Source organism: Eulemur rufifrons, chromosome 20, assembly GCF_041146395.1.
Source record: "Eulemur rufifrons isolate Redbay chromosome 20, OSU_ERuf_1, whole genome shotgun sequence".
NCBI classification, from domain to species: domain Eukaryota; kingdom Metazoa; phylum Chordata; class Mammalia; order Primates; family Lemuridae; genus Eulemur; species Eulemur rufifrons.
In genome coordinates this window covers 21,906,786-21,920,241 of record NC_091002.1, presented here as the reverse complement: position 1 = coordinate 21,920,241, position 13,456 = coordinate 21,906,786, and the positions used below count along the sequence as shown (strand labels likewise).

General features: G+C 45.7%; 1 protein-coding gene across 5 annotated transcripts in view; it reads left to right on the top strand.

Moving 5' to 3' along the window:
- The window catches only part of DLGAP4 (DLG associated protein 4), an 81,635-nt gene extending 71,147 nt beyond the window's left edge, over positions 1-10,488 (top strand). For all 5 annotated transcript variants that reach the window (XM_069495929.1, XM_069495927.1, XM_069495928.1 and 2 more), the window contains 3 exons: positions 6,585-6,676; positions 7,671-7,826; positions 8,629-10,488. In XM_069495929.1, the coding sequence (XP_069352030.1) occupies positions 6,585-6,676; positions 7,671-7,826; positions 8,629-8,847 (467 nt within the window). In that variant the 3' untranslated portion in view covers positions 8,848-10,488. The remainder of the gene's footprint in view (positions 1-6,584; positions 6,677-7,670; positions 7,827-8,628) is intronic.
- Positions 10,489-13,456: the final 2,968 nt, after the last annotated feature.

Sequence of the window (13,456 nt, the reverse complement as noted above, 5' to 3'; positions counted from 1 at the left end):
TTTTCTAAAGGGAGAGAGAGGTGAGGCTCTATCATACATTTCTTCTTGCTGGATATAGTTTATAAAAATGTCCATTCTTATCCTACTTGTATTCAATCCAGCTTTGACAAACATCAGGTGTCCCATATGTATTGATCTGAGCTTTCTGTTCTGTTCCATTAGTCTCTCCCTAGGCCAAAATCACACTTTCTTCATTATTATAAATATATAATGAGTCTTCATAATGGGAAGGATAAGTTCCCCCAACCTTATTCTTCTTTAAGAGTGTCTTGCCTCTTTGCTCTTCCATATAAATTTTTTAGAATCAACTTTTCAAGGTCTATGTTGACAATTTGATTGGAATTGTAGTAAATCTATAGATGAATTTGGGGGGAAATTGACATCTTTATGAATTGAGTCTTTTCTGTCCAAGAATATGATAACGTCTCTCCATTTATTTAGGTCGTCTTTAGTGTATTTCAATTGAATTTAAAAATCTCCTACATAAAAGTTCTGTGGGTTTTTTTTTTTTTTTCAGATTTGTTAGATTAGTGTTTTAATTTTGGAGGGATGTTTTTATAAATGGTATCTTTTTTATTGGATTTTCTCTTTATTGTCGATTAAATGCTCCTGACTGTTATATTGATCTTATATCTGGAAACCTTACTATATTCTCTAAAACTTATCTGTAAATAAGGAATTGGTTTTTGTTTGCTTGTTTTTGAGACAGGGTCTTGCTCTGTTGCCCAGGCTAGAGTGCAGTGGCGTGACTGTAGCTCAAGCAATTGCTTTTAACATTGCACCGTTCAATTTAATGCTTACTGTAGGTTTTTTTGTAGATGTTCTTGTTCTGGTTAAGAAAATTGTTGAATTGACTAGAATTTTTTACTGTATCTATTTAGGTAATCATATGGTTTATCTTAATCTAGTAATGTGATAAATTTTATTAATAGATTTTTCTCCTTCTTGCTTTTTGGATTAATCAAGTATTTCTTTCCAGTTTTCTCCTGTGAACTTACTAAATTCTTTTAGTAGTAACTTATTAAATTCTAGAGATGACAGCCTGCATCCTTGACTTTGTAAAGACTGAACAAATGCCTTTATCACTTCCTAGTTGAAGGACCTTAGAACACTTTGATTCCATTTATTCCCCCCCAGACTTATGTACAATTGCTGCACTATTTTAGTTCTATATGTATTCTAAATACTGTGAGACATTATTTTATACATATTTACTCCTCTCTTCTGTATTTCTTTACTTCTACCTAGGATCACTTTCCTTGTGCCTGAGGAATTCCCTTTAGTGTTATTTTGATGCCATATTTATCTTTAAATGTCTGTATTTTTCCTTCTTCTTTTAATATATTTTTAATAGGTGTAGAATGCTAGGTTAACACTGATCTTCTTTCAACACTCTATAAATGTCTTTGATTGTGTTCTGGTTTCCAGTCTATTGAAATGGAAGCTGCTGGGTCTTCCTGCCGCTCTTCTGAAGATTGTGTCCCCCTCGCTCCCCACCCCCAGCTTCTTGAATCTTAAAAATCTTTCATAAATTTCAGAAAAGTCTTGGCCATTCTTTCTTCAAATATCTGCTCCGTTTTATTTCTTCTCTCCTGGACTCCAATTACACATGTGTTAGACTACTATGTCTTATTTGTTTCTTCCTTTTCTGTATTTTCTCTTCTTTTCCCCTTTAGGCCCCAGTCTGGATATTTCCTACTGGATTATTTTATAGTTTAGCTGTGACTAATCTATTAAACTCATTTGTTGCATTCTTTCTAGTTTGCCCCTAATCCAGTGTGTGTGCACCCTTCAGGGAGTCCCAGTAATATCCAGTGGTATTTTTCAAGTCCCTCCTCCGTGGCAGACTCTAAGCTCCAATTGTCCTCTCTCACACCTTAAGGACTGCCGAAAGCTTTGCTCAGCTTAATGTACTTTCCTTGTTTCTACCTCGATAGCTCTGAATTTCAATTTTTGTCTCCTTCCCCATGAAATTGCCCTATGCTGTGCTCAGCTTCTCAGCCTCTTTACCACCACTTTCTGCTTTGCTTCTCAGCCTTGTGCTGCTTGCTTGTAAATTGGGAGGCGCCTTGGGGTAGTACAGAATATCAGATTTACCTATTGTTTCCCTTCTAATTGGGATTTTTGCCTCTCAAATTCTGGTTGTGTTGGTAATTTTTAATATCTTAAATATGAGATTTGTTATTGATATTTTATTTTGTTTTTTAAAATTTGTTCTTTGTTAGACTGTTAAGTTTGTCTGATACTGACTGGTTTCTCATGGCCAGAATCAGAAGACATTAGAATTTTCTAATTTTGAATCAATCTTGCATTCTTAGAATAAGGCCAGTTGAATTGTGATATATTATTTCACTGGATTTAATATCTAATTTAATAATTTTGTCTTTGTTCGTGAGAAGTTAGCTTGTAATTTTTTTTTTTTTGAGACAGAGTCTCACTCTGTCACCTGGGCTAGAGTACCGGCGGCATCAGCCTAGCTCACAGCCAACCTCAAACTCCTGAGCTCAAGCGATCCTCCTGCCTCAGCCTTTGGAGTAGCTTGGATTACAGGCGCGTGCCACCACGCCCAGCTAATTTTTTCTATTTGTAGTAGAGATGGGGTCTTGCTCTTGCTCAGGCTGGTCTCGAACTCCTGAGCTCAAGTGATCCTCCTGCCTTGGCCTCCCAGAGTGCTAGGATTACAGGCGTGAACTACCGCGCCCGGCCTGTAATTTTGCTTTTTTCATCCCTTGTTCTATTGTAGTACCAAGGCTATTGCTTCATAAAATGAGTGCGGGATGTTTTCTTTTTTCATAGTTTCTGAAGGAGTTTAAAAACAGAATTATCTTTTATTTCTTTGTTTTATAGAGCTTGTTTTTTTTTGAGTATCTTTTCAGTGTATTCATGTTTTATGGTCCTTTATTCATTCCTAATCTCTATTTGCACCTGTCTTCTATCTTGACCCGTCTGGCAGCATTTGTTAATTTTATTAATCTTCTATTATTTTGTTTTACAAATTTCTCCTTGGGGTAATTGCATTGTTCCTTTACTAATGTCTCAAATTAGATCCTTAGCTAATTTCTTTCTTAGCCTATCTTTTTTTTTTAATAAATTTGAAGCCTATGCATTTCTCTGACAAGATACGCAACTTGCACTGAGATGTCTTTTGACTGGTGGGTTATTTAGAACTCTGTGTTTTTAATACATGTGGGGATTTATTAGTTATGTTTTCAGTACTGGTTTTGAACCTAATTATATTAATGTCAAAAAACATGATCTATATGATACCCAGTTCTTTGAAATTCATTGCACATTTTATGGCCGAGAATGTGGTTAGTTTTAATGAATGTTCCATGTGTGAGAAGAAAGTAAATTTTATAGCTATTGGGTTTAGACTTCTATATTATGTCCATTAGATCAAGCTTGTTAAGTGAATCAAATATTCTCCGAATTACTGATTTTTTTGGGTCTGCTTTACCTGTTAGCTACTAAGAGAGAGAGGTATATATATCGTTTTTAGTATTTACCTGGTGTACCTTTTTCCATTTTTTTCATTTATAATATAACCTTTCTGTGTCCTTAGGTTTTAGGTTTGTCTCTGGTCAATAGCATATATCATAAATCTGGGTGGTGGTGGTTTTTTATGCAGCCTGAAAATAGGTTTATTTTAGTTGGAGAATTTAATTCATTTAAGATGAAATTATTAATGTATTTAGATTAATTTCTACAATTTTGTCTTATACTTTCTATTTTTTCTCTTATCCCTTTTCTCCTTTATCATTTTTTAATAGTAGTAAAACATTTAACATAAAATTGGGGGCTGTTTTAAGTATTTTTAAGCATACAGTTCAGTGGCATTAATGACATTCACAACGTTGTGCAACCATCACCACTATCTATCTCCAAAACTTTTTCATCACCCCAGATAGAAATTCTGTACCTATTAAGCGGTAACCCCTATTCCTACCCCCTAGCCCCTGGTAACCTCTAATCTACTTTCTAAGTGGAATCACACAATGTTTATCCTTTTGTGTCTGACTTGTTTTACTTAGCATGTTTTTAGGGTTTGTCCAATGTAGTATGTATCAGAACTTCATTAATTTTTATGACTGAATAATATTCCATTAGTATGTATACATTGTATGTATATACCACATTTTTGTTTATCCATTCATCTATTGATGGGCACTTGGGTTAGTTCCACCTTTTGGCTACTGTGAATAATGCTGTTATAACATTGGTGTACAAGTATCCGTTTAAGTCTCTTGTTTGCAATTCTTTTGGGTTTATACCCAGAATTAGATTGGTGGATCATATGGTAATTCCATGTCTAATCTTTTGAGGAACCACCAAACTGTTGTTCACAGCAGCTGCATCATTTTACAGTCCCACCAGTGATGCACGTGGTTCCAATTTCTCTAAGTGTTTACAACACTTGTTTTCAGGTTTGTTTTTTTTTTTATAGCCATCTTAATGGGTATGAAATCTAATTGTAGTTTTGATTTGCAGTTGCCCCATGACTATGTTGAGCATACTTACTTACTGGCCATTTATATACCTTTAGAGAAATGTCTTTTTAAGTTCTTGCCCATTTTTAAATTGGGTTGTTAATCTTTTTGTTGAGTTGTAGGAATTCTTATATATTCTGGATATTAAACCCTTATCAGATATATGATTTGCAGATATTTTCTCCCATTCTGTAGGTTGTCTTTTCATTTCTTCATACTGTCTTCTGATACATTAAAAAAAGTTTTCAATTGTAATGCAATCTATCTATTTTTTTCTTTTGTTGCCTGTGCTTTTGGGGTCTTCTTTAAGAAACCATTGCCAAATCCAAGGTGTTCTTATGTCTTCATCTTAGAGTTTTATAGTTTTAATCTTTGATCTTTTTGGGGGGGGCGGGGAGACAGAGTCTTGCTCTGTTGCCTAGGCTGGAGTAAGATCGTATTAATAGCTCACTGCAGCCTCAAACTCCCACGCTCAAGCGATCCTCCCACCTCAGCTTCCTGAGTAGCAAGGATTACAGGCAGCTTGGAGCTACCATGCCAGGCCATTTCTGGAAAATTCTTAACCATGATCTCTTTGAATATTTCTTTTCTTCCATGCTTTCTGTCCTCTTTTAGAACTCTGATGCATATATTTTCTCTTCTGTGTCTCCATCAATCTCTTTGATAGTTTCTCCTTTTTAATACATTTATTTCCTGCTTCTATTTCTTTTTTTTTTTTTTTTTTTTTTGTTGAGACAGAGTCTCACTTTGTTGCCCAGGCTAGAGTGAGTGCCGTGGCGTCAGCTTAGCTCACAGCAACCTCAAACTCCTGGGCTTAAGCGATCCTCCTGCCTCAGCCTCCCGAGTAGCTGGGACTACAGGCATGCGCCACTATGCCCGGCTAATTTTTTCTATATAGATTTTTAGGTGTCCATATAATGTCTTTCTATTTTTAGTAGAGACGGGGTCTCGCTCAGGCTGGTCTCGAACTCCTGACCTTGAGCAATCCACCCGCCTCGGCCTCCCAGAGTGCTAGGATTACAGGCGTGAGCCACCGCGCCCGGCCTCCTGCTTCTATTTCTTATAACATAACTGAGTGCAGTCTTACATAAGTTAGGGATTTTCAGGAGAGACTTTTCCTTTTATTCCCACTATACTGTAGACCAAGGCAGACTTATGTCTCCACTATCTGCCTGGGGGCTCATTCCCCTCCCTCCAGTTCAGCTATTGAGTTTTAAATGTATTTTGTTTTGTTAATCAAGGAGTTTAAGCATTTATGCCGGGGTCTTTCAGTCCCACCCTCCCTGTCCTTGCTGGAAGAATTCTCTACAGAGTTTAATCTTTGTGCCACTTCCAGTGTGGCCCTGGTTTCTGTGATGGCCTGATTTTTCTCTTGCTCTAATTCCAGAGCCCCTGTTTTATCTCCTTCTATTGTCTTTCTATCTCTTTTTGGAGCATCTCTCTCTCTCTCTGCTTTGAACCTGACTTTTACATATTCATGGCTGTCATAATTTTCGTCAATTCCCTGGCAACAATTTTCTGGTAAAAGTTCATGTGCCATTTGCTGTTCCTGTAATGTCTTTGTTTAGGTCCTGTGTGGGTTCCTTTTTATTTACTAATTTCTTAATGAGGCGAATTCTACCTTGATGAGCTCTTTTAAGTGTCCTAGGCTGGCAGGAATTCTTACATGGGAAGGTTTTATAAAACTCCACCTATAAAATTACCTAGGCCTGGTTTTTTTTTCTGGGAAGATTTCTGATATCTACTTCAATTTCTAAAAAATACTTAATGATCTAATCAGACTTTCCCTTTCTTCTTGAGTCCATGATGGTAATTTATGTTTTTCTGGAAAAGTTTTCCATTTAAGCTCAATTTTTTCAAATTTATTGCCATAAAATGTCCTTAGGAACTATGAGATGGGGTTCAGTTTATCTGTGTTGTTTGCATTTTTCTCAATGAAAATGGATTAATGTGTAAATACAATGACAACTCACTGCCATCACCAAATAATGTTTCTATCCTAAGGGAGTGCAGGGGGAGATGACCCTGATCCCACTTTCCACCCCAGAAAACCAGGTTCAATGCTAAATCAGTCTTTTTCTACCTTCTCTTTCTCAGTCTTAGGAAAAGTCCTCAGTGCTGTGGGCAGTGCCCAGCTATTGATGTCCCAGAAATTCCAGCAGTTCCGGGGCCTCTGTGAGCAAAACTTGGTGAGTGTGATTCTTCCTCCTCCACAGGAAGGTTTCCAGCCTTTGGCTGGACGGGCCTGCCCGTGCGCCAGCCAGCCCCTCTACACCTCCCCGACCACTGACGATGGCAATGCCGTCAGTGTCTAGCACAAGAATGGGGCCAGGAATGGCCCTGCCACCCCCTAATCAAATCTGATGCCTTTTAAATAGAAAATGGAACTCTATGTGAAATAGTCACGTGAAAGTTAAAAGTCAATTAGCTTTTTATATAAACTTTATTTATATGAAATATATTCTGTATCTAAGATGACACCCAAGGTAAGAACTAAAGAAATACCACCACTAGGGTTAGGGTGGGTCTCCTCCTCCCTCCCCTTACCTACCTGATAGGAGGGCTTGCGTGCGAGGACCAGAAGCAGAGTCCTAGGCGGCCTTTCCTGGGGGAGTCTCTCTCCATCCAGCCAGGGGCTGTGTATTCCTGGGGGTGCAGGCAATGGAGAATGTCTCCGGGACCTGTAGAGATTGGGGATGGTGTTGACATGGAAAATCATTATGGGATGGAAACAATATGGATTCTGTGGTCATACTCACCTGGGAGTGAATCCAGGCTTCTTCCTGCTTCACTGCACGACCATGGCCAAGAACTTCTGTTTCCTCCCTGTAAAATAGCGAGTTAGCTGTCTACCTGGCATACATTAGAGACATGAACACTTCCCTCAAGGTAGCCCTGCAGTGGTGGCCTTGACAGTGGCCTCAGTCCACATGTATGTGCAGGGCCTACTCTCATGATGGGACCATCCCCTTGTCCCAAGAGTCCCCACCATTAGGGCTGGCTGACCGGGATCTGGCTTCATTCATTCACACAGATACTGACCCAGACACTGGGAACAAGGGAGCAAGACTAGGCCTCCAGAGCCCCTACCCACTGCTGACAGGCCGGGGGTACCATGCTTGGGGTGGGGGACAGGACAAGCCTCTGCCTTGCTGGCCCTACTGATCCCCCTCTGGCCCACAGAACCCTGATGCCAACCCACGTCCAACAGCCCAGGACCTGGCAGGGTTCTGGGACCTGCTACAGCTGTCCATCGAGGACATCAGCATGAAGTTTGATGAACTCTACCACCTCAAGGCCAACAGCTGGCAGCTGGTGGAGACCCCCGAGAAGAGGAAGGTGAGCATGGAGCAGTGCGGAGGGGAAGTCCAGGGACAAATTCCTGGTCGGCAATAACGCTGCCCACATCGGTCAGTGCTGCTTGGCTCCCTTCTCCGTGTGTCGTCTTTGAGCTGGGGGCTCACGTCCATCACCGCGTGGGGTCCATGCTTGGCACTTGTCCAGCATGCCGCTCGCTCTGTGTAGTTGAGGCTGCCCCCCTGAAGCATGCTGTCCTGCCCTGCATGTTCAGAAAAGGGGGACCCCGGGAGAGACATGCCACCCACAGCCTCAAGCATCAGTGGTAGACATGGCCATCGGAACTTGGGAGGCAGCAAAATGGCCCCTTCTCCAGGGCTGTGCCCCCAAGAGTACGGGGGTCTGGAGCCAGTTCTGCCTCCTTGTGGTGGCCAGCCTCTTCCCCGAGGCTTCCTTCTGTAAACCAGGGGAAGCCAGTGACCCTCGTAAGTCCTAATCCCCTAGAATAGCATGTGAAATGCAACCTGGGAGTCGGAAGCCCTAAATTTAAGTCCTGTCTCTGGCTGTGTGACTCAGGCTCCCAGTGGTTCAAAGCAGGGGTGGGAACAGCTGATCTGTCCGTCCTTTTCTGCTAGAACATTCTAAGCTCGCTTTTGCTCCTATACCTTGTGCTATTCCCACGATCATCGCTTCTGTGGCTTCCTGATTCCAGTGTGTGTTGCTTGTGCCCAGTGCGGGGAGGCTGGGGTGGAGGCTCCAGCGCCGGCATACAGTAGGGGGTAGTGCCACACACAACGTGGCACCTTTGTTTTATTTTTGTTCCCTCCTCACTGTCTCACTAAAGGACGAGAAGAAACCACCCCCTCCGGTCCCAAAGAAGCCAGCCAAATCCAAGCCGGCAGTGAGCCGCGACAAGGCCTCCGACGCCGGGGACAAGCAGCGTCAGGAGGCTCGCAAGAGACTCCTGGCTGCCAAGCGGGCGGCTTCTGTGCGGCAGAACTCGGCCACAGAGAGCGCGGACAGCATCGAGATTTATGTCCCGGAGGCACAGACCAGGCTCTGAGACCTGGAAGGAGGAAGGAAACAATTGGAAATCGTTAAAAAAAAAAACCCACATACCTGAAAACTAAATGCAAATGGAACAAAATTTTCTCAACCTTAGTAGGTTATTCTGTCTAGAGACCCTGAGCCAACTTTCAAATTGATGCATACAAGGGCTCACAATTTGGCTTTTCTGGGTCCCTCTCAGCTTTAGGTTATGAAGATTTCACACACACAAAAAGTCAACAAAAATCACAAAAACTACAACACTTTTCTTTTTCCTCTCGCTGGCCGTGGTGGACTAGATAGATGGACTTCAGTCGGCAACTCCCGGCCCGGCCTCCAGACTGCGGTCTTTTTACTTGTTCTATCAGATGAGAACTTAAACTAGCTTGTTTACAAGACGACGACAGTCCAAGGGCAGCCTTGGGCACCTGCCATGTCCTTCCTTCTTTTCCCAGCTACCCCTGCTCTGACCTCGGATTTTCATTCTTACGTTTTTCTCTTTTCCCTTCAGAGCTCACACAGTGGTCACCATCATGGCAAGCGGCTTTCTGGTTCTCAACTCTTTTTGCGGTTGAGGGCCCAGAGGACAGAGTGACGGACACGTGTCCCCTCCCTCCCCCACCCAGTGCTCACACACGGTCTCACACGCACGCAATATGCAGATGGAGGTTCCTCAGGGGGTGCCCGCTGGACCTGCCAGCCCTGGGCAGTGTCGCGCAGGACTTGCCTCTGAGCAGATGAGGGGGTTTTATCTTTAGGGGGAAACGAGATGAAGCCACAGTTACCACGCTCCAGACTCCCGCCTTCTCCTCCTCTCCAGCCCCTCCTTCCTTCAGCAAAATCTAGGACTCAGAGTGGCTTCCAGGGGGCACGCGAGAGAGGGACCCCATTTTCCAGGGGGTTGTGTCTGTCCTCGGCCACGCCTGTGTATAGTAACCGAGGGACAGGCGGCGATGTCTGTACGTATGTGTACATATGCACATAGACCTTAGAGTGTATATTTAACAAACGCCCATCTGCTCACCCCTGCCCACCAGCGCCGCCGCCGCCGGCTCTCGGGGCACCTGGCAGGAGGCGGGTGTGTGAATAGCATATATTTTTACATGTACTATATCTAGGTGTATGTACAAGTGTGTGTAAAAATATATACCCTGTGTGTAAGCAGCCCCCTTTTTTTTTTGGTCTCCCACCCTTACCCCCGGACCCCATGGGCCCATCTGCCCAGCCTCTTTAGTTTTTTATTCTGTTCTATTTTTTTTTTTTACCCCAATCATCCTTCCCTCTCCCATTCCCCCATCCCCACTCCCAGGGTGTCACGAGCCCTGAGCTGCAATGGCCCGGGCCTGCAGGGCAGGGTGGGGGAGGGCAGGGTGAGGGCAGGCCATCTGGGCAGGGGCCAAGCCCAGCAGCGAGCTCAGTACACGAGGGGCTCTATACTGCGTATACGACTACGGCATTGGAGACATCCTCTTGTCCGGCGCTTGCTGCAGGGGGGCCCCCCCAGGTGAACCAAGGGCCTGCTCTGGGCCCCATTCCAGCTTGGCCGCCGTCTGTGACCTTGGGCAAGTCACTTGACCTCTGTGTGCCTCAACTTCCTCCTCTGTAAAATGGGGACAGTCCCTGCCCCTCCCTACCTCACAGGCATGTTGTGAGAATAAATGAGGTAACGTGTACCACGGGCTCATGGCGTTATTGCAGTGGGATGAGCCAGGCTGGGATGAGCAGGGTGGGAGTGGGCGCCCCCAGAAAACTGAGCCAGACCTCTGCCCAAAAGGCAGCTCTTTGGGGACAGGTTGACTTGAGTGCGAACCATAATTCCAGCTCTATCATGCACGAGTTCTGTGATCCTGGGCAAACACTAAGCTGACTGTCTCACCTGAAGATGAGCATGCCACATGGACCTCACCAGCTTCCCGCGAGAAATAAATGCTTAATAGACAGTTGTTATGATGGGAGCCAAGATGACTGATAAAAGCCACTCCAGCTGACAAGTCACACCCCCTCCACAGACCCAGACCATTTGCACATCTTCCCGGATGGGGTTCTCAGGGCCCCTCAGCAGCTGCTTCCACCTTGACAGCTGCAGGCACTGAAGCAGCTACTGAGCGCCTACCCTAGCAGGCCCAGTGCAGGCAGGCCCGCGGCAGGCTGCACACAGAGCTCACCCTCTGGTGCGGGAGACAGATAATGAACTTGGCAGAGATGAGTTCAAGTCTATGACAGGTGGTAAAAACAAGATGCAGCAAAATGAGGCTGTAGGAACCTATAGCCCCTAACCCAGTCTGGGCAGGAGCTTTCTGGTGAAGGACGAATATTAACTAGCTTGGGGCGGGGGACGGTGGGGGACAGCGGGGGGAGCTGGAGAAAGTGCATTCCAGCCAGAAGGAACAGCAGGTGCCAACCCCTGATGGAAGGAACTTGCCTTTTAGAAAGTTCTGGGACCAGGCTCAGCCACAGTTACCTGGTCTTCTCCCTTTGCCCGACCTAGCCAAGATGCCAGTGACCTCAGGCCCAGAGGACACACTGCCCCTGCCTTCCTAGGAGCTATGCTCAGGCTGCCCAGCCTGTCCCCAGCTGGCCCCCTGTGAGCCCCTCTCCCCACGTGGGCCAGACCCAGACCCCCTGTGCTCAGGGCAGCTTGCCTTCATCCCTGGATCCCAATACACCTGTGTTGGTGGCAAGTGACAGTGGTTCTGATTAACTTTTGGGCTGGCACCTTCCTGACCTATTCCTGCCCTGACACTTAGCTGGGGGTGACTGAAGGCTAAGTGGCATTTCTGCAGCCACCATGAAGCCAGACATGCTGAGGTGTGAAAGCATGCAGAGGCGAGGCCAAGCTAGACTTGAGGGCCACTGTCCAGCTAGCAGCCCAGCTCAACCCCTGATGGTCCTTGGGGACCAGGAGTGGACCCTTAGCCCTTCAGAGCCTGAGTGTTTCCCCTGTGGCAGGGGGAGGGGCCTTGAGCGTCAGACCGGGGTCTCGCAGGGAATCCCGCCCTCCCTGTATCTGAAGCACAGGACGGGGTGGGGGGTGTCTAGTGTGCAGCCCTCCTGGCATAGCAGCAGAGGGACCAACCCCTTCCCCAGGTTGAAGGAACAGCGTGATGAACACCACATAGCTGTTGGCCAGAATCGCCGCATTTGCACTGCCCCTCTTGGATTCGCACTGTGTAGTTTTCCCCCCGGCCATGTGAAAATTGATGGAAAACTGATATTTCATCCCTGCAACTCCTAAAAACAAAGACATTCCTGTGCAACCACATACCATTATCACCCTCAAATTTGACAAAGGAATGTTCCAAGGAGTACCTCCCTCACCTGGGAGGGCACTCGGACCCTAGTATTAATACTGCCTAAAGCACAGTCCATACTCCAGTTGCCCTAATCATGCCCTTTATGGCTTTTCTCTTTTATCTGTTCAGGACCCAATTAAAGAGCAGTCAGTGCTATCAGTTACCATGTCTCTATTTAGCCTCTTTAAATCAAAATGCTTCCTCACCTTCGTTTTGTTTTTCAAGATGTTAGCTTTTTAAAGTATCTAAGCATCTTACAGAATGTTTCATAATTTGGACTTGTCTGTTTTATCATGACCAGATTCAGATAAACCGTTTTGACAAGAATATGCCTTAGATGATGGCCCAAGTCCTTGTACCCTGTTCCATCAGGGAGGCATTTGTCACTTCAGGGAAAGGTTGACAGCAGCTTCCCAGAGAAGCTGGGAACAAGTCCTCGGCTTCTGCATTTCCAAAGCCCAGTCCCTGAGGGACAGAGGACCAGGACAGACAGGAGGCACCCTTCTGAAGGCTGCAGGGTAACCAGGGAGGAGGCACAGGGGGCAGAGACTGTGAGCCACCCATGGGTCCCCGAGAACCCCACACGGGGCTGCAGGTCTGAGAGCAGGGAGGCCCAGGCTTCCCATCTAGAAACCCCAAACTTCCCAGGGTTGCAGGTTTCCACAGTCATGGGGTCCCCACCCTTGGCCTAGGGGACACAGAGAAGGCTCAGCCACTGCCAGGAGCAGCACTGGGCCCAGGGGCCTTATAGCCAGGACAGCAGGACAAAGCCACTGCCACCAGGGGCCTGAGGGCCAAGGAACACGGGGACCCTGCGTGGGTAAATGCTGTTGAGGAGCACCAGCAGTGGAATGGGGTTTATAAAAGAAATTTAAAGTCGTGTTTCCTGCCCCTGCCACATGGCAGCCAAGGGGCACTTTTCAAAATGCCAGCTGGGTTGCATCACCCTCTGCTTAGAACCCTTCGCAGCCTACCCATTCCCGCAGGAGAAAACCTGACCTCTTCACCTTGCCCTTGGAGGCTGCTGCCCACCTCTCTGGCTACACCTGTGCTGACAGCCCATCCCCTGTGAAGCCCCACACATGGCACCCTGGCTCCCCGCCCCCCCATGCAGCTGGCATCTGCTTTTGCCTCTGTTCTCGGGTCAGTGGCGCTTCCTCAGGGAAACTACCAAAGCACCTGGTCCAGGCCAGTTGCTGTTCTTTGTTGTTGTCACTGATGCGATAATGCTTTTATCTATGTAATTATATGTGAATCTCTCTCTCTGCCCAGAAGATGGTGGGCTCTCACCTTTAGGTGGCACGCCCCTGTGGTCCCAGCTTCTGGGGAGGC